At 32.3% G+C, this 20,336-nt stretch overlaps 1 protein-coding gene across 1 annotated transcript in view; it reads right to left on the bottom strand.

Annotated features, from left to right (window-relative positions):
- Positions 1-18,618, bottom strand: part of LOC113558046 (WD repeat-containing protein 82-like) — a 34,743-nt gene extending 16,125 nt beyond the window's left edge. The window contains exons 1-2 of the mRNA XM_028188665.1: positions 18,435-18,618; positions 18,141-18,273 (exon numbers count right to left, since the gene is read on the bottom strand). Of these exons, the coding sequence (XP_028044466.1) occupies positions 18,141-18,273; positions 18,435-18,618 (317 nt within the window). The remainder of the gene's footprint in view (positions 1-18,140; positions 18,274-18,434) is intronic.
- Between the last annotated feature and the right edge of the window lie 1,718 nt (positions 18,619-20,336).

Genomic DNA, 20,336 nt, shown 5'->3' with positions numbered 1-20,336 from the left:
AAGAGAAAATTTTCCATGTTCCTTCATCTCCTTTTAGTCCTGTATGATTCGTGTCGATTTGATCTTGTTGCTTGTAATCAGCAAGGCTAAATACGTCGTCAATAAGATTCAGAATTGTCTGACGAGCAGTTCTTAATCAAATACTCTTCAAGACGCGGGCATTGAAAATGGAGAAACCGTTGAAATTTATCAAGTCATGTCATCCTCTAGCGATTAATCCGGAGAAAACCGATATTGCCCCGGGGCGGAAATCAAAATCGTCCGGTCAAAACTCAAGGGTAATTCGTCGATAATATCAAACAAGGCACTCCACTTGAAGCGTGTCTCGTGTGATTCTGTTAACGACCCCAATGACGTGTGCCGTATATCAATCAAAGGTATCTGCTGTGGCGTGTTGTTGTCTGTTGGCTTGTAGTTATCCGACACGGTTTATCGGTAACCTTTACACGGACAGCTCGACTGTCTAACCTGTAGTTGATGAGTCTGACGAATGACGAATCGTCGGAAACACGGTAGTATTACATATTCCTGTTTACATTATCGTAGTCTTCGTTAACTGTCATGTCCAATTCACGGTTCTAGTGAACAACGGGATAATGTTGACAGCTTTACACGATATTCCACTCGCTGAAACGCGCAGTACAGTTTAGTATACAAAGAGTTAATCGTCGGCTAGGTCCACGTAAGAAATTTGATCGCTGTTCGAGCGTACTTTTCCTGTAAGCGGAATCCAACGATGATGCTCCGTCGTTACTGTAAAACGTGTCAGTGGGAATTTTATCGGACATTCAAAATGGACGAAGGTTTCGATATTGTAAGCCGTCACATATATAAATGTTATGTTTTAAATGAGTACTATTTAACACATTTCTGATAGTCACGAAAAGCACTTTTTGACGCATTTCGCGGTGTCATCTGTCTTAGAGTTTATCGACCATTATCAGTGAATCCCGATACTACGCTACCTATAAGGAAGTGGTTTTTTGCAGCTGTTAACATTAGTAACGGTTACTAATTTTTAGACTGAATAATCTCCCTTTTTTTTTTTTACATGATCAACTATTATACTAGTTGATTATAAACTTGTATTATTTAAAACATTTTTTTATTGTCTAAAATAATAACTAGTAAATAATAGTTAAAAAAAAAAAAATAAGGCCACCGCCGTTCTGCAGTTGATAAATTTCAATAGTGTCTCCATCCTCAATGTCCATGTTTTGCACAGTACTTGATTCATGAATCGCTGGTCCGTCAATTCTGAATCTTATTGACGACAAATTTAGCCTTGTCGAGTACAAGTTACAAAGTTAAATCGACACGGATTATATAGAACTAAAAGGAGATGACTTGTTATTCCTCTTAACGAATAATTATCAAAATTCCATATTAAGCAAAGTTGGAAATGATGTCATTTGTATTTGTATTGATGAAAGCATGGGACGATTTAGTTTCATTTTAATTTCACCACAATGATGATTCATGATGATTTAAGAGAAAATTTTCCATGTTCCTTCATCTCCTTTTAGTCCTGTATGATTCGTGTCGATTTGATCTTGTTGCTTGTAATCAGCAAGGCTAAATACGTCGTCAATAAGATTCAGAATTGTCTGACGAGCAGTTCTTAATCAAATACTCTTCAAGACGCGGGCATTGAAAATGGAGAAACCGTTGAAATTTATCAAGTCATGTCATCCTCTAGCGATTAATCCGGAGAAAACCGATATTGCCCCGGGGCGGAAATCAAAATCGTCCGGTCAAAACTCAAGGGTAATTCGTCGATAATATCAAACAAGGCACTCCACTTGAAGCGTGTCTCGTGTGATTCTGTTAACGACCCCAATGACGTGTGCCGTATATCAATCAAAGGTATCTGCTGTGGCGTGTTGTTGTCTGTTGGCTTGTAGTTATCCGACACGGTTTATCGGTAACCTTTACACGGACAGCTCGACTGTCTAACCTGTAGTTGATGAGTCTGACGAATGACGAATCGTCGGAAACACGGTAGTATTACATATTCCTGTTTACATTATCGTAGTCTTCGTTAACTGTCATGTCCAATTCACGGTTCTAGTGAACAACGGGATAATGTTGACAGCTTTACACGATATTCCACTCGCTGAAACGCGCAGTACAGTTTAGTATACAAAGAGTTAATCGTCGGCTAGGTCCACGTAAGAAATTTGATCGCTGTTCGAGCGTACTTTTCCTGTAAGCGGAATCCAACGATGATGCTCCGTCGTTACTGTAAAACGTGTCAGTGGGAATTTTATCGGACATTCAAAATGGACGAAGGTTTCGATATTGTAAGCCGTCACATATATAAATGTTATGTTTTAAATGAGTACTATTTAACACATTTCTGATAGTCACGAAAAGCACTTTTTGACGCATTTCGCGGTGTCATCTGTCTTAGAGTTTATCGACCATTATCAGTGAATCCCGATACTACGCTACCTATAAGGAAGTGGTTTTTTGCAGCTGTTAACATTAGTAACGGTTACTAATTTTTAGACTGAATAATCTCCCTTTTTTTTTTTACATGATCAACTATTATACTAGTTGATTATAAACTTGTATTATTTAAAACATTTTTTTATTGTCTAAAATAATAACTAGTAAATAATAGTTAAAAAAAAAAAATAAGGCCACCGCCGTTCTGCAGTTGATAAATTTCAATAGTGTCTCCATCCTCAATGTCCATGTTTTGCACAGTACTTGATTCATGAATCGCTGGTCCGTCAATTCTGAATCTCATTGACGACAAATTTAGCCTTGTCGAGTACAAGTTACAAAGTTAAATCGACACGGATTATATAGAACTAAAAGGAGATGACTTGTTATTCCTCTTAACGAATAATTATCAAAATTCCATATTAAGCAAAGTTGGAAATGATGTCATTTGTATTTGTATTGATGAAAGCATGGGACGATTTAGTTTCATTTTAATTTCACCACAATGATGATTCATGATGATTTAAGAGAAAATTTTCCATGTTCCTTCATCTCCTTTTAGTCCTGTATGATTCGTGTCGATTTGATCTTGTTGCTTGTAATCAGCAAGGCTAAATACGTCGTCAATAAGATTCAGAATTGTCTGACGAGCAGTTCTTAATCAAATACTCTTCAAGACGCGGGCATTGAAAATGGAGAAACCGTTGAAATTTATCAAGTCATGTCATCCTCTAGCGATTAATCCGGAGAAAACCGATATTGCCCCGGGGCGGAAATCAAAATCGTCCGGTCAAAACTCAAGGGTAATTCGTCGATAATATCAAACAAGGCACTCCACTTGAAGCGTGTCTCGTGTGATTCTGTTAACGACCCCAATGACGTGTGCCGTATATCAATCAAAGGTATCTGCTGTGGCGTGTTGTTGTCTGTTGGCTTGTAGTTATCCGACACGGTTTATCGGTAACCTTTACACGGACAGCTCGACTGTCTAACCTGTAGTTGATGAGTCTGACGAATGACGAATCGTCGGAAACACGGTAGTATTACATATTCCTGTTTACATTATCGTAGTCTTCGTTAACTGTCATGTCCAATTCACGGTTCTAGTGAACAACGGGATAATGTTGACAGCTTTACACGATATTCCACTCGCTGAAACGCGCAGTACAGTTTAGTATACAAAGAGTTAATCGTCGGCTAGGTCCACGTAAGAAATTTGATCGCTGTTCGAGCGTACTTTTCCTGTAAGCGGAATCCAACGATGATGCTCCGTCGTTACTGTAAAACGTGTCAGTGGGAATTTTATCGGACATTCAAAATGGACGAAGGTTTCGATATTGTAAGCCGTCACATATATAAATGTTATGTTTTAAATGAGTACTATTTAACACATTTCTGATAGTCACGAAAAGCACTTTTTGACGCATTTCGCGGTGTCATCTGTCTTAGAGTTTATCGACCATTATCAGTGAATCCCGATACTACGCTACCTATAAGGAAGTGGTTTTTTGCAGCTGTTAACATTAGTAACGGTTACTAATTTTTAGACTGAATAATCTCCCTTTTTTTTTTTTACATGATCAACTATTATACTAGTTGATTATAAACTTGTATTATTTAAAACATTTTTTTATTGTCTAAAATAATAACTAGTAAATAATAGTTAAAAAAAAAAAAATAAGGCCACCGCCGTTCTGCAGTTGATAAATTTCAATAGTGTCTCCATCCTCAATGTCCATGTTTTGCACAGTACTTGATTCATGAATCGCTGGTCCGTCAATTCTGAATCTCATTGACGACAAATTTAGCCTTGTCGAGTACAAGTTACAAAGTTAAATCGACACGGATTATATAGAACTAAAAGGAGATGACTTGTTATTCCTCTTAACGAATAATTATCAAAATTCCATATTAAGCAAAGTTGGAAATGATGTCATTTGTATTTGTATTGATGAAAGCATGGGACGATTTAGTTTCATTTTAATTTCACCACAATGATGATTCATGATGATTTAAGAGAAAATTTTCCATGTTCCTTCATCTCCTTTTAGTCCTGTATGATTCGTGTCGATTTGATCTTGTTGCTTGTAATCAGCAAGGCTAAATACGTCGTCAATAAGATTCAGAATTGTCTGACGAGCAGTTCTTAATCAAATACTCTTCAAGACGCGGGCATTGAAAATGGAGAAACCGTTGAAATTTATCAAGTCATGTCATCCTCTAGCGATTAATCCGGAGAAAACCGATATTGCCCCGGGGCGGAAATCAAAATCGTCCGGTCAAAACTCAAGGGTAATTCGTCGATAATATCAAACAAGGCACTCCACTTGAAGCGTGTCTCGTGTGATTCTGTTAACGACCCCAATGACGTGTGCCGTATATCAATCAAAGGTATCTGCTGTGGCGTGTTGTTGTCTGTTGGCTTGTAGTTATCCGACACGGTTTATCGGTAACCTTTACACGGACAGCTCGACTGTCTAACCTGTAGTTGATGAGTCTGACGAATGACGAATCGTCGGAAACACGGTAGTATTACATATTCCTGTTTACATTATCGTAGTCTTCGTTAACTGTCATGTCCAATTCACGGTTCTAGTGAACAACGGGATAATGTTGACAGCTTTACACGATATTCCACTCGCTGAAACGCGCAGTACAGTTTAGTATACAAAGAGTTAATCGTCGGCTAGGTCCACGTAAGAAATTTGATCGCTGTTCGAGCGTACTTTTCCTGTAAGCGGAATCCAACGATGATGCTCCGTCGTTACTGTAAAACGTGTCAGTGGGAATTTTATCGGACATTCAAAATGGACGAAGGTTTCGATATTGTAAGCCGTCACATATATAAATGTTATGTTTTAAATGAGTACTATTTAACACATTTCTGATAGTCACGAAAAGCACTTTTTGACGCATTTCGCGGTGTCATCTGTCTTAGAGTTTATCGACCATTATCAGTGAATCCCGATACTACGCTACCTATAAGGAAGTGGTTTTTTGCAGCTGTTAACATTAGTAACGGTTACTAATTTTTAGACTGAATAATCTCCCTTTTTTTTTTTTACATGATCAACTATTATACTAGTTGATTATAAACTTGTATTATTTAAAACATTTTTTTATTGTCTAAAATAATAACTAGTAAATAATAGTTAAAAAAAAAAAAATAAGGCCACCGCCGTTCTGCAGTTGATAAATTTCAATAGTGTCTCCATCCTCAATGTCCATGTTTTGCACAGTACTTGATTCATGAATCGCTGGTCCGTCAATTCTGAATCTTATTGACGACAAATTTAGCCTTGTCGAGTACAAGTTACAAAGTTAAATCGACACGGATTATATAGAACTAAAAGGAGATGACTTGTTATTCCTCTTAACGAATAATTATCAAAATTCCATATTAAGCAAAGTTGGAAATGATGTCATTTGTATTTGTATTGATGAAAGCATGGGACGATTTAGTTTCATTTTAATTTCACCACAATGATGATTCATGATGATTTAAGAGAAAATTTTCCATGTTCCTTCATCTCCTTTTAGTCCTGTATGATTCGTGTCGATTTGATCTTGTTGCTTGTAATCAGCAAGGCTAAATACGTCGTCAATAAGATTCAGAATTGTCTGACGAGCAGTTCTTAATCAAATACTCTACAAAACGCGGGCATTGAAAATGGAGAAACCGTTGAAATTTATCAAGTCATGTCATCCTCTAGCGATTAATCCGGAGAAAACCGATATTGCCCCGGGGCGGAAATCAAAATCGTCCGGTCAAAACTCAAGGGTAATTCGTCGATAATATCAAACAAGGCACTCCACTTGAAGCGTGTCTCGTGTGATTCTGTTAACGACCCCAATGACGTGTGCCGTATATCAATCAAAGGTATCTGCTGTGGCGTGTTGTTGTCTGTTGGCTTGTAGTTATCCGACACGGTTTATCGGTAACCTTTACACGGACAGCTCGACTGTCTAACCTGTAGTTGATGAGTCTGACGAATGACGAATCGTCGGAAACACGGTAGTATTACATATTCCTGTTTACATTATCGTAGTCTTCGTTAACTGTCATGTCCAATTCACGGTTCTAGTGAACAACGGGATAATGTTGACAGCTTTACACGATATTCCACTCGCTGAAACGCGCAGTACAGTTTAGTATACAAAGAGTTAATCGTCGGCTAGGTCCACGTAAGAAATTTGATCGCTGTTCGAGCGTACTTTTCCTGTAAGCGGAATCCAACGATGATGCTCCGTCGTTACTGTAAAACGTGTCAGTGGGAATTTTATCGGACATTCAAAATGGACGAAGGTTTCGATATTGTAAGCCGTCACATATATAAATGTTATGTTTTAAATGAGTACTATTTAACACATTTCTGATAGTCACGAAAAGCACTTTTTGACGCATTTCGCGGTGTCATCTGTCTTAGAGTTTATCGACCATTATCAGTGAATCCCGATACTACGCTACCTATAAGGAAGTGGTTTTTTGCAGCTGTTAACATTAGTAACGGTTACTAATTTTTAGACTGAATAATCTCCCTTTTTTTTTTTTACATGATCAACTATTATACTAGTTGATTATAAACTTGTATTATTTAAAACATTTTTTTATTGTCTAAAATAATAACTAGTAAATAATAGTTAAAAAAAAAAAATAAGGCCACCGCCGTTCTGCAGTTGATAAATTTCAATAGTGTCTCCATCCTCAATGTCCATGTTTTGCACAGTACTTGATTCATGAATCGCTGGTCCGTCAATTCTGAATCTCATTGACGACAAATTTAGCCTTGTCGAGTACAAGTTACAAAGTTAAATCGACACGGATTATATAGAACTAAAAGGAGATGACTTGTTATTCCTCTTAACGAATAATTATCAAAATTCCATATTAAGCAAAGTTGGAAATGATGTCATTTGTATTTGTATTGATGAAAGCATGGGACGATTTAGTTTCATTTTAATTTCATCACAATGATGATTCATGATGATTTAAGAGAAAATTTTCCATGTTCCTTCATCTCCTTTTAGTCCTGTATGATTCGTGTCGATTTGATCTTGTTGCTTGTAATCAGCAAGGCTAAATACGTCGTCAATAAGATTCAGAATTGTCTGACGAGCAGTTCTTAATCAAATACTCTACAAAACGCGGGCATTGAAAATGGAGAAACCGTTGAAATTTATCAAGTCATGTCATCCTCTAGCGATTAATCCGGAGAAAACCGATATTGCCCCGGGGCGGAAATCAAAATCGTCCGGTCAAAACTCAAGGGTAATTCGTCGATAATATCAAACAAGGCACTCCACTTGAAGCGTGTCTCGTGTGATTCTGTTAACGACCCCAATGACGTGTGCCGTATATCAGTCAAAGGTATCTGCTGTGGCGTGTTGTTGTCTGTTGGCTTGTAGTTATCCGACACGGTTTATCGGTAACCTTTACACGGACAGCTCGACTGTCTAACCTGTAGTTGATGAGTCTGACGAATGACGAATCGTCGGAAACACGGTAGTATTACATATTCCTGTTTACATTATCGTAGTCTTCGTTAACTGTCATGTCCAATTCACGGTTCTAGTGAACAACGGGATAATGTTGACAGCTTTACACGATATTCCACTCGCTGAAACGCGCAGTACAGTTTAGTATACAAAGAGTTAATCGTCGGCTAGGTCCACGTAAGAAATTTGATCGCTGTTCGAGCGTACTTTTCCTGTAAGCGGAATCCAACGATGATGCTCCGTCGTTACTGTAAAACGTGTCAGTGGGAATTTTATCGGACATTCAAAATGGACGAAGGTTTCGATATTGTAAGCCGTCACATATATAAATGTTATGTTTTAAATGAGTACTATTTAACACATTTCTGATAGTCACGAAAAGCACTTTTTGACGCATTTCGCGGTGTCATCTGTCTTAGAGTTTATCGACCATTATCAGTGAATCCCGATACTACGCTACCTATAAGGAAGTGGTTTTTTGCAGCTGTTAACATTAGTAACGGTTACTAATTTTTAGACTGAATAATCTCCCTTTTTTTTTTTTACATGATCAACTATTATACTAGTTGATTATAAACTTGTATTATTTAAAACATTTTTTTATTGTCTAAAATAATAACTAGTAAATAATAGTTAAAAAAAAAAAAATAAGGCCACCGCCGTTCTGCAGTTGATAAATTTCAATAGTGTCTCCATCCTCAATGTCCATGTTTTGCACAGTACTTGATTCATGAATCGCTGGTCCGTCAATTCTGAATCTCATTGACGACAAATTTAGCCTTGTCGAGTACAAGTTACAAAGTTAAATCGACACGGATTATATAGAACTAAAAGGAGATGACTTGTTATTCCTCTTAACGAATAATTATCAAAATTCCATATTAAGCAAAGTTGGAAATGATGTCATTTGTATTTGTATTGATGAAAGCATGGGACGATTTAGTTTCATTTTAATTTCATCACAATGATGATTCATGATGATTTAAGAGAAAATTTTCCATGTTCCTTCATCTCCTTTTAGTCCTGTATGATTCGTGTCGATTTGATCTTGTTGCTTGTAATCAGCAAGGCTAAATACGTCGTCAATAAGATTCAGAATTGTCTGACGAGCAGTTCTTAATCAAATACTCTACAAAACGCGGGCATTGAAAATGGAGAAACCGTTGAAATTTATCAAGTCATGTCATCCTCTAGCGATTAATCCGGAGAAAACCGATATTGCCCCGGGGCGGAAATCAAAATCGTCCGGTCAAAACTCAAGGGTAATTCGTCGATAATATCAAACAAGGCACTCCACTTGAAGCGTGTCTCGTGTGATTCTGTTAACGACCCCAATGACGTGTGCCGTATATCAAGTCAAAGGTATCTGCTGTGGCGTGTTGTTGTCTGTTGGCTTGTAGTTATCCGACACGGTTTATCGGTAACCTTTACACGGACAGCTCGACTGTCTAACCTGTAGTTGATGAGTCTGACGAATGACGAATCGTCGGAAACACGGTAGTATTACATATTCCTGTTTACATTATCGTAGTCTTCGTTAACTGTCATGTCCAATTCACGGTTCTAGTGAACAACGGGATAATGTTGACAGCTTTACACGATATTCCACTCGCTGAAACGCGCAGTACAGTTTAGTATACAAAGAGTTAATCGTCGGCTAGGTCCACGTAAGAAATTTGATCGCTGTTCGAGCGTACTTTTCCTGTAAGCGGAATCCAACGATGATGCTCCGTCGTTACTGTAAAACGTGTCAGTGGGAATTTTATCGGATATTCAAAATGGACGAAGGTTTCGATATTGTAAGCCGTCACATATATAAATGTTATGTTTTAAATGAGTACTATTTAACACATTTCTGATAGTCACGAAAAGCACTTTTTGACGCATTTCGCGGTGTCATCTGTCTTAGAGTTTATCGACCATTATCAGTGAATCCCGATACTACGCTACCTATAAGGAAGTGGTTTTTTGCAGCTGTTAACATTAGTAACGGTTACTAATTTTTAGACTGAATAATCTCCCTTTTTTTTTTTTACATGATCAACTATTATACTAGTTGATTATAAACTTGTATTATTTAAAACATTTTTTTATTGTCTAAAATAATAACTAGTAAATAATAGTTAAAAAAAAAAAATAAGGCCACCGCCGTTCTGCAGTTGATAAATTTCAATAGTGTCTCCATCCTCAATGTCCATGTTTTGCACAGTACTTGATTCATGAATCGCTGGTCCGTCAATTCTGAATCTCATTGACGACAAATTTAGCCTTGTCGAGTACAAGTTACAAAGTTAAATCGACACGGATTATATAGAACTAAAAGGAGATGACTTGTTATTCCTCTTAACGAATAATTATCAAAATTCCATATTAAGCAAAGTTGGAAATGATGTCATTTGTATTTGTATTGATGAAAGCATGGGACGATTTAGTTTCATTTTAATTTCATCACAATGATGATTCATGATGATTTAAGAGAAAATTTTCCATGTTCCTTCATCTCCTTTTAGTCCTGTATGATTCGTGTCGATTTGATCTTGTTGCTTGTAATCAGCAAGGCTAAATACGTCGTCAATAAGATTCAGAATTGTCTGACGAGCAGTTCTTAATCAAATACTCTACAAGACGCGGGCATTGAAAATGGAGAAACCGTTGAAATTTATCAAGTCATGTCATCCTCTAGCGATTAATCCGGAGAAAACCGATATTGCCCCGGGGCGGAAATCAAAATCGTCCGGTCAAAACTCAAGGGTAATTCGTCGATAATATCAAACAAGGCACTCCACTTGAAGCGTGTCTCGTGTGATTCTGTTAACGACCCCAATGACGTGTGCCGTATATCAATCAAAGGTATCTGCTGTGGCGTGTTGTTGTCTGTTGGCTTGTAGTTATCCGACACGGTTTATCGGTAACCTTTACACGGACAGCTCGACTGTCTAACCTGTAGTTGATGAGTCTGACGAATGACGAATCGTCGGAAACACGGTAGTATTACATATTCCTGTTTACATTATCGTAGTCTTCGTTAACTGTCATGTCCAATTCACGGTTCTAGTGAACAACGGGATAATGTTGACAGCTTTACACGATATTCCACTCGCTGAAACGCGCAGTACAGTTTAGTATACAAAGAGTTAATCGTCGGCTAGGTCCACGTAAGAAATTTGATCGCTGTTCGAGCGTACTTTTCCTGTAAGCGGAATCCAACGATGATGCTCCGTCGTTACTGTAAAACGTGTCAGTGGGAATTTTATCGGACATTCAAAATGGACGAAGGTTTCGATATTGTACGCCGTCACATATATAAATGTTATGTTTTAAATGAGTACTATTTAACACATTTCTGATAGTCACGAAAAGCACTTTTTGACGCATTTCGCGGTGTCATCTGTCTTAGAGTTTATCGACCATTATCAGTGAATCCTGATACTACACTGCCGAACGGTGATGACCGATTGACGTTGCATTCTGAAATACCCTGTGTGGTTATAAACATAAGTATTTTAACTATCTGTAATAATGTCGACCTACGAATCATTTTTATTCACTGCATTCCGGCGGTCAACAATACAACACAGCAGCTAACATTAACTGAAATTCATGGAATGTATGGCCATCGGCAGTAGTCACATATGTGCCAGTATGTCAAGCTCTGAGACTTTTTCTCCTTTGAGTCAATCGTGATAATTTTGGTATCAATTTTATTCAGCGTCTTACAGAAGGTCAAGTCTATGCCCTATGGCTTCTTGAAGAACTTAGTTTTTGTTTTCCTAGTAACACTAGGCCTCAATGTAATTTTTAAATATCCACCAATAATTTAAACTTCTCCAGTAATGCTCCATTTTTAAGGATGATGCAAAGAATCATATAGACTATGAAACCATATTTAGCGGATTCTAATACAGAGGCTCACATTTAAAAATAAATAAATCTTGTAGCGTTTCATTTACACCATGTTTGTGTTTTTTATTAATTTTTTTTCTTCTTTCTCTTTTTTTCCCATTAGAATAAATTTTTTCAGTTTTTTAATATTAAAGTTTGTATAAGTTTTGCATCTTATAGGTTGTTATATGCTTTTATCTGTTATCTAAATATTGCTTGTGTGTACCGTTTTGTAAAAGCCGTCTGACGTTGAATATAATAAATATAAATATAAATTTCAATTGAACAGTTGATATACGGAATACCAGAGAACAGCATAACCATAATCATTGAAAAATTTCATTGGAAAATTGCTGTTTGTCTATCGCGGCTGGGATCTAAGTAATACTGTGTATTATTGTTGCCGGTATATTGAAGTAAGGAACCATCTCCTTTTCGAATACAGTTGGTGTAATTTTTATCAGAAAATTGCATCACTGCCACTGTGTGTTTTTCGTCACAGATGTCAACAAGAATTTTAACAAAAATTGAATAATATATTTTAATTTATTACTAAAATAATATTCAATCTATTTAATTTCTAAAGGTTTTTAAGGTTTTTAAATTAAGATTTGCATTATTAATTGCAAAAGATTTATTTAAAGTTGTTGAATAATGTTTAGTAGAAAAATGTAAAAATATATTCTTGATTTATGTCCTTGAATGCAAATAAAAGTGTTATACTTAAATTACTGTAATTGCAATCTGCAATTTAGTTTTAGAGTTTCTAGTATAGCATTATAAAGTATACAAATTTTTTTTTAATGTCTAATCGAGAACATACTGAATGTACTGTTGCCTACAACTCCCATTCTTTTAATCACCTATATTTTATTTAAAAAATTTATGACAATGATATTATTTTAAACAAATATATTACTGGAAGCGACTAGTTCGTAAGCCTATGATAATCACTCCAAAGTTGGCGACATCTAAAAAAGACATCCTTAGTAATAAAATATACCTTACCTAATATATCCAAGTTTGTATATTTAAATTAATGCAAAGAAATAAGATTAATAGAAATACTTTCTTAACATTTTTCTACAAATTTAAAGATTCTTTTATCTTTATTATTGTTATTTTTATTACATAGACAGTATTTAAATACTAGGCAATGAGACAAAAGAGGTATTTATAGTGTTTTATTTGTTAATATTGTTTTCTTTAAAATACGATGGAAACAGTTGAGTGAATAAAAGTGTTGAAGCATTTATTGAATTTTTTTTTTTATCGTATGAATAAGATCAACACGATTGAGAAATTAGCATACATTTCCATATGTCAAAATAGTTTTTAAACAGATAAATTATTATTTTCCGGATTACACAATATATAAATGCCTATATAATATTAAAACATTATTTTTATCCTAAAATTTTTAAAAATTTCAGTTATTAATTTTTTTCATTTTTTTTTTTTTCATTTGTAATAATTTTATAAAATTATGTTTATAAATTAAAATTTAATGCAAAAGATAGTTACGTATTAATTAAAAGTTATTTTTATTTAGCTATCATAAATTATTATAATATAATAAATTTAGAGTTATCATATTCCATATTTTTCAGTACCTACTTACTGATAAGTAGAGGTTTTTTGTTTAATTTTTCAGACAAATCTTTCTTTCTATTTTTTACTAATTATAAACAATAATAAATAATAAACATACACATATTACAAAGTATATATATATTTTTTTTTTTGTAAATAAATTATAATACGTAGGTATTAACTGATTTCTTTAAATTACGCCATTGTAAACATATTATACAATTGTTAGAATATTTAATTTATTGTTTTATACATATTTAGAAATAAGAATTTAAACCTCTGTTTAGTTTTTCTTGGCTTTAAGTTATATTAACTTTTAATTATGTTTTAATACTTAAGGATATTGAAAATAAACTAAATAATTTGATATCTTTTGTAGTGAATTGTGTTAACATTGTAAAGTCATTTGGCTGCAACAATTTTTTCTAATAATATTACATATTCAGCATGTTATTTACAGTATAGGTACATATTACATAAAGTATACATAGTACATTTAGTATACATAATATATTTATTGATAAGTATGAAGTTATGTATGTTATTCTATTCATTTGATTATTCAAACAAAGTTAAGCTTACAGGACACAATGCCATGCCAGAGGCTCTTAACAGACGATATTAAACAGACGTAATATCATTCTAAAGTTTTGATAACATTAAATCAAAAAATGAACTTCATTTCATTCACTACAGCTGATGACTCAGTTTAACTCTCAACTTTTTATGAGAAGTAAATTTACTGTAGGAATTAATATCAATAAACTGTATACTTACAAAATATGTAAATTATGGATTTTATGGACACAATTTGTCACATGGTAGGTAATATGTATATACTGTCATTATCAATTTTTTGCCATATAATATACAATGCAGTTTTTTTTTCAATTTTTAAACTTTTAATTCCAATTGACTTTAAATGAGAACTTGAAAAATTTACATTTAAAAATTAAATCTATAAAATGTATTGCACATTTTACAGAAACCATTTAGATCATAATATTATGAACAATGTATTAATTATTAAAAGTTAATATAACTATGTATGCCAGAATTAATATAATCTTTAATAAAAGAATCATTTTTTAATTACAACTAATTAAACAATATGCATTTTGTTATAACCGATATGGAATACTTTATTCAAGTTTATTACAAATACCTACAAGTTATTTTATATAATTTGTTTACATTCAATGGCCTTAAAATAATGTAATATATACTACTATTAGTAGTATATTCTTGGATAATTTTTATGTATTCGGCTTAAATTTATGTTTTAAGAAAATGCATGTAATAATAATGTATGTTTATCAATATTATAATAACACAGTCTGGTGCCTGTCAAATATTCTGTTATTTAATATTAGTTAGATATATCATACTCTTTTATCGTAGGTACAAAAAAATGAAGTTTGGAAAAATGATACCTAAACATAATAATTTGGGTGAAACATAAAATGTGTGTATATACAATAAGTCTTGTCTAGAATATTAATTTAAGTATCTACATCTAGGAAGCATAACCTACCTAGGTTGGGTTGAAAAAAAATGAAAGTTAAGTGTCTAAATTGTGTTTTATCTAAATAATGTTAATAAAACTAAAAATGAAAACAAACAATACTTATATAAAGTTTTAAATTTAAAATTTGAATTTCTATATCCTTAATGAAATAAATAGGTAATGATTTTACCAATTTGTTATGATGTTTGTTAATGCGATTATTGACAATAATTTGTATTATATTTGTGAATATATTGCAAAGCATTTTTATTGAGATATTAACTGTGAATGCTGTATAATTAATAGTTTTATATCAATTAAAGATAGAGGAGGCCCTAAACATGCATCTAAAGCACCTTAAAAATTGTTTAAGTTACTGAACAATATTTTAAATATTTTATTTTTAATAAACATACTTTATTAATAAAAAATATTGATCAAAAGATTATATTATTAATTGTCCAAAATTTGTTAATTTGTTAGGCTGGGATTTACCAATATAATAAATGTTTTGAATATTTTAATTTATATTGTACTAAGCATAAAATAAAAATTACTGCATTAATTAACCAAACATATTTGAATATAACTTTACATAAGAATCAATTCATATAGTGAAATCTTGTCCAGTTCACTAATGAAAGCTGTTGTAAGCAAGAGACACAAATTAAACATAATAATTTTATCTAATAATATGTAAACTTCTAAAATATATTTTTTATAAATCAAAACATTCATATTTCTTTAATTATTTATTGTACATATTTTATACTGTTATAAACGTCTTAATGGAATTAATTTATTGTGATTTGTAATTCTAATAATGTATTATTATTTAGTATTGGTTTTATTGTATTATTGTGTTATTTGAGTTTTAATAATATGTTCAGTAAATTTAAATATCAACAGTTTACAATTTGAAGGAACAAGACACATTATATAAATATATTATACTATTATAGTAATAAATAATAATATAACATTGTATTCTGTAATGCTATTAGCGTTTAACTGCCTTAAAAATATTTTGAAGATTTTGAATGTATGAGTCACATTAAATGTCACTAATATGTTTCTTTAGAGCACAGAGAAAATGTCTTAAAATCCTATTATGCATTAGGGTGTCATAATTTGCAAACTTTTTATTTGTGCAGTTTGATAACTATTCGTAAAAAAAATCGAACTCATAATAAAGATATACCTAGATACCTAGGAATTAAGCAAACAACTCGATCTAAAAAACCGTGAAATCGAAAACGCGGAATCGGATGAAGAAAAAAACACACATTTTTTACGAAGCACCTAACACGAAGCTCGTGTGATCGAGCTGACTGAAGAACTGGAACATTTGTGGTTGACGAATTAGAATTTACGTAGAACCATGTTAAAACGGAACGCTATAGAAGAAAAATAAAATAACATGCAAGGTATATATAAATCGAAGTTTGGTTTAGACAGATTGGAAATGTTGGTTGCAAACTTAACTTTACTAGACATAAAGAAGGCTTTTGATAGTGTACACTATAATATACTCCTAAAAAAATTGTACCTAGCAGGAATTCTAATTAATTATTTATTGCCTCTAGACAATATTTATAATTTAATAAAATCATATATATCAAATAGGTTACAAGTTATTAAAATCAATAATACTTTCAGCAATCAATTATTATTATCTCATGGAGTTCCTCAAGGCACTGTCCTTGGTCCTCTTTTATTTGTCATATATATTAATGGATTATTAAATCTAAAAGTTAATACCAAAATGATTATTTATACAGATTTTACTGTTATTTTTTTAACCAGTAAAAACGTAGGCTCATTATACTATGATGCTAATCTTATACTGAAAAATGTTAAAAATTGGTTTGACAACAACTTACTTGAACTTAATCTAAATAAATCCAACTATATATATTTTAATACTAAGCTAATTAGTAATAATCATAAAATTTGTGTGCATACGATAAAATGTAATGGAAATTGTATCAACTGTATAACACTGCTTCAAGTTAACGTAAATAAATATTTAAGTTTAACCATTGATTATAAATTAAAATGGAATCACAATTTTTTTTTTTCTAAATTTGTATTGTATTGCACTCAAATTTTATATCCTCCAACACAAGCTTTGCTTAAAGGAGAGTTGCAAATATGTTAATACTTTTTAACAAACACTTGTGTATATCAAATATTGCTAAGTAAATATTATTATTATTATTTAGGATTAAGTATATAAATAATTTACTATCAAAGGTCATATATAGAGATGCTTTATAAGATAATGCAATCTATGCCCTGTTTAATAGCATAGGCAACATCCTACAATTCCTCATACGAAAGCACAAACAAAACATACTAAATAAAGCACTCAGTCGCATACCCGATCAATATCCTGTCACTGTTCATATATCTTATATTTAATTTGTTAAAATAAAATATTGTTCATAATTCACTTTTGTATTTTAACAATATATACTCTACGCATAGTCGTGTATACTCATTTTTTTTTTTACATAAAAGGAAAACTCTTATTCACACCCCGAATTAAATTTACACGTTAATAAATATATGTATAAAGTAATGAGCTAAAAATATCAATCTATATACTATAGATTCATTTTCATATACTAATATTAAAATAGAACTATACGAGTATATACCTTATTATACCTTATTAAATAAATAAAAATAAATCTAACATGCGATGTGTAATAAAACAAAATGCATAAATAATCTTAACAATTTTTTCACAAATTTAACCTATCATTAATAATTAAAAAAATGATTATTTCTATAATTGATTACAAAAATAATATCCAAAAATCATTGGAAATGATTTTACACTATTAGACCATGAGGGGGACATAAAGAATTAAAATTAAAAATATTTAATCAAAACATGAACGTTCTAACATTCAATCTTTTTTGTTATATTTTTAATCAGTGTATTGAACTATTGAGATGATTTAAAAAATTATTTCTATCTATATTTGTTTTATAATGTCCCCAAGCTATATCAATACACCATTTTCCAAAATAAATCTTTAATCATCATAAGCACTTAAAGCTTTTTTTTGTTCTAAAGTAAAAATATCATGTTTTTTTGTTCTAAATAAATTTTGAGTAACATATAATATACAAATAATGATAATTTATTAAAACAATAAACCTGTATGATGTACTTGTTGCACGAAGTAATTAAATGTACAGCAACACGTGGAATCCATCGCCGCTGACAAGAAAATTAGGTAAAATTGACACGACTTTTTGATCATTGAAATGTAGCTGCATTGTACACATCAAGTCCAATGTAATATTATGATTAAACAGCATCTTTAAACCTAAAAAAAAAAAAAATAGAAAAATAGAGTTATTATAATTATATTTTATCGGAAAGGTCTATTAAATTACGTCTTACGTGGTGTCACGATAAAGAAATGTTTTGCACTGCCGAGCCTTCCCCGGAGTGCGTACTAACGACGCCTGTGTGCACATGACAAACATGCTGCTGAATCCCCCACTCGACGGGCAACCAGTTCGCTGTTGATAACTCGCCCTTCTTGCCACGCATACTTCAACAGCTCACGCATTCCTCCGTGACGACCTTCGAATCTCGGGCAAATCCATTTACATCCGCAATGGTTGACTGGGTAGGGAATGTTGGATATACGCGTTGCTCGCAACATGATTAGTACAATATTGTGTATCAAACGAGTGATGATTCCTCTGCGAATAAACGAACAATTGGAAATTTCTGTGTATCTGCATATTATATACTCGCCCTTCGGACCCCAATAACATAATATACTTTTACATTTCAACATTTTTATAGAATCCTCGTCTAAAATATGACAAAACTGTATTTCTCCCGTGAATATTTTGATTGTATTGCATATTACAGAGTATAAGCTGTAACTAGTAAAATAAGTATATCTAGTGGCGAATTTAGGAAAGAGGTGCTTGGGAGCTAAAGTACCCACCGTTCCGCGTATTTTTATTAAAAATTACTTATAATTCGCCAAATTAAGAAAATACAAACTATTATTTTGATATTGTTTTATTAGTTCTGATTCGTGTAGACAATGAGTTTTAGTAGGAAGTTAGTTTTAGTACGGAGTTACAATTTATAATATTAATAATAATAATTAAATAAGTAGTACCTAACTTACCGAAAATGGGTATGCGGACAATTGGTCCCCGTCATAATTTTATACTCGTACAATTCGTCCCCGGCTTAAAAGTTAAATACAAAATATTTTTTTATCATTAAACGTTCTTTAAAATATTTTTATAATAATACAATACTTTAAGAATAAACTTGCATTCAATTTTTAAGCATTGAAGCAATATAAAATTTAAACAAATTATATATTTTTATTACATCTTTTAATAAATCTGAAGCATTTAATAATAAATTTAAAAATATTGTTAGAATTAAACTTCCAAATATTTATAATTTTATTGAATTGTTACAAATAATTAGTTTAAGAACAATGATATCGTTGACAAAAAATAATGATGTTTTTTTGAAACCTTTAAGCGACAAGGAAAAAAACATTGTTTCTATTTGTAATAATTTTATTAATAACTTTTCAAAAGATGATCTTTTGAATTATTTATGTAGGCTTTCAAGATTTTCATAAATTGTAATTATTATGTAATACTTCAATTATTTTTTATTCGACTATAATAGTCGAACGCCGCGTCATGATCAAACGATAATATACTATGGCAGTGCGGCGTACGCCGGGGGGCATATAGTCGTTGTATTATAGTTTTCCCCGAAAATCGGCTGAACAACAACAACAACAGATTTCTATATTTATAACAGAAAACGTAATAATATACTAAGCAATATAATATTATATTGTATATTAAACTGTCATCTCCATACAACTGAATATTGAATATTTGTATTGGAATATACTCATATTACAATTTGTTCGACTTCATGACTAATAATATACTCCTACATTTAAATAAAACAAATGTAGTACAAATCGCTTTTAAGTATTAACCTAGTTAATTGTGTATCATCTTAATCACATACGACACGCCTTTGATACACTGACAAAGACAATGCAAAACACTGTTTTAAAAACAATTAAATAAAATTACAAGGTACCTGTGCAGTGGCGGATTTAACGGGGAAAAAAGGGACATTTGCCGCCTGGGCCCCTACACGAAAAGGTCCCCCGTACCCAGTGTCCCAGTCCTCAGTCCTCACTTATTTTCATTTCAACAAAAATTGTCAAATATAATTAGTTATTTCTTAAGTTTTTGAAGTTTTGGATAACAATAATACTACTGTATAATATATTCGTACTCGTACGTATTACCTATGTACAGTCAAATCCACACACCTACATCATTATAACTATTTTTATTTATATTGTTTCATTAC

The sequence above is a fragment of the Rhopalosiphum maidis genome, chromosome 3 (assembly GCF_003676215.2).
Source record: "Rhopalosiphum maidis isolate BTI-1 chromosome 3, ASM367621v3, whole genome shotgun sequence".
Classification (NCBI taxonomy): Eukaryota; Metazoa; Arthropoda; class Insecta; order Hemiptera; family Aphididae; genus Rhopalosiphum; species Rhopalosiphum maidis.
Note: the sequence above shows the minus strand (reverse complement) of the source record. Positions and strands in the feature narration are given on the sequence as shown.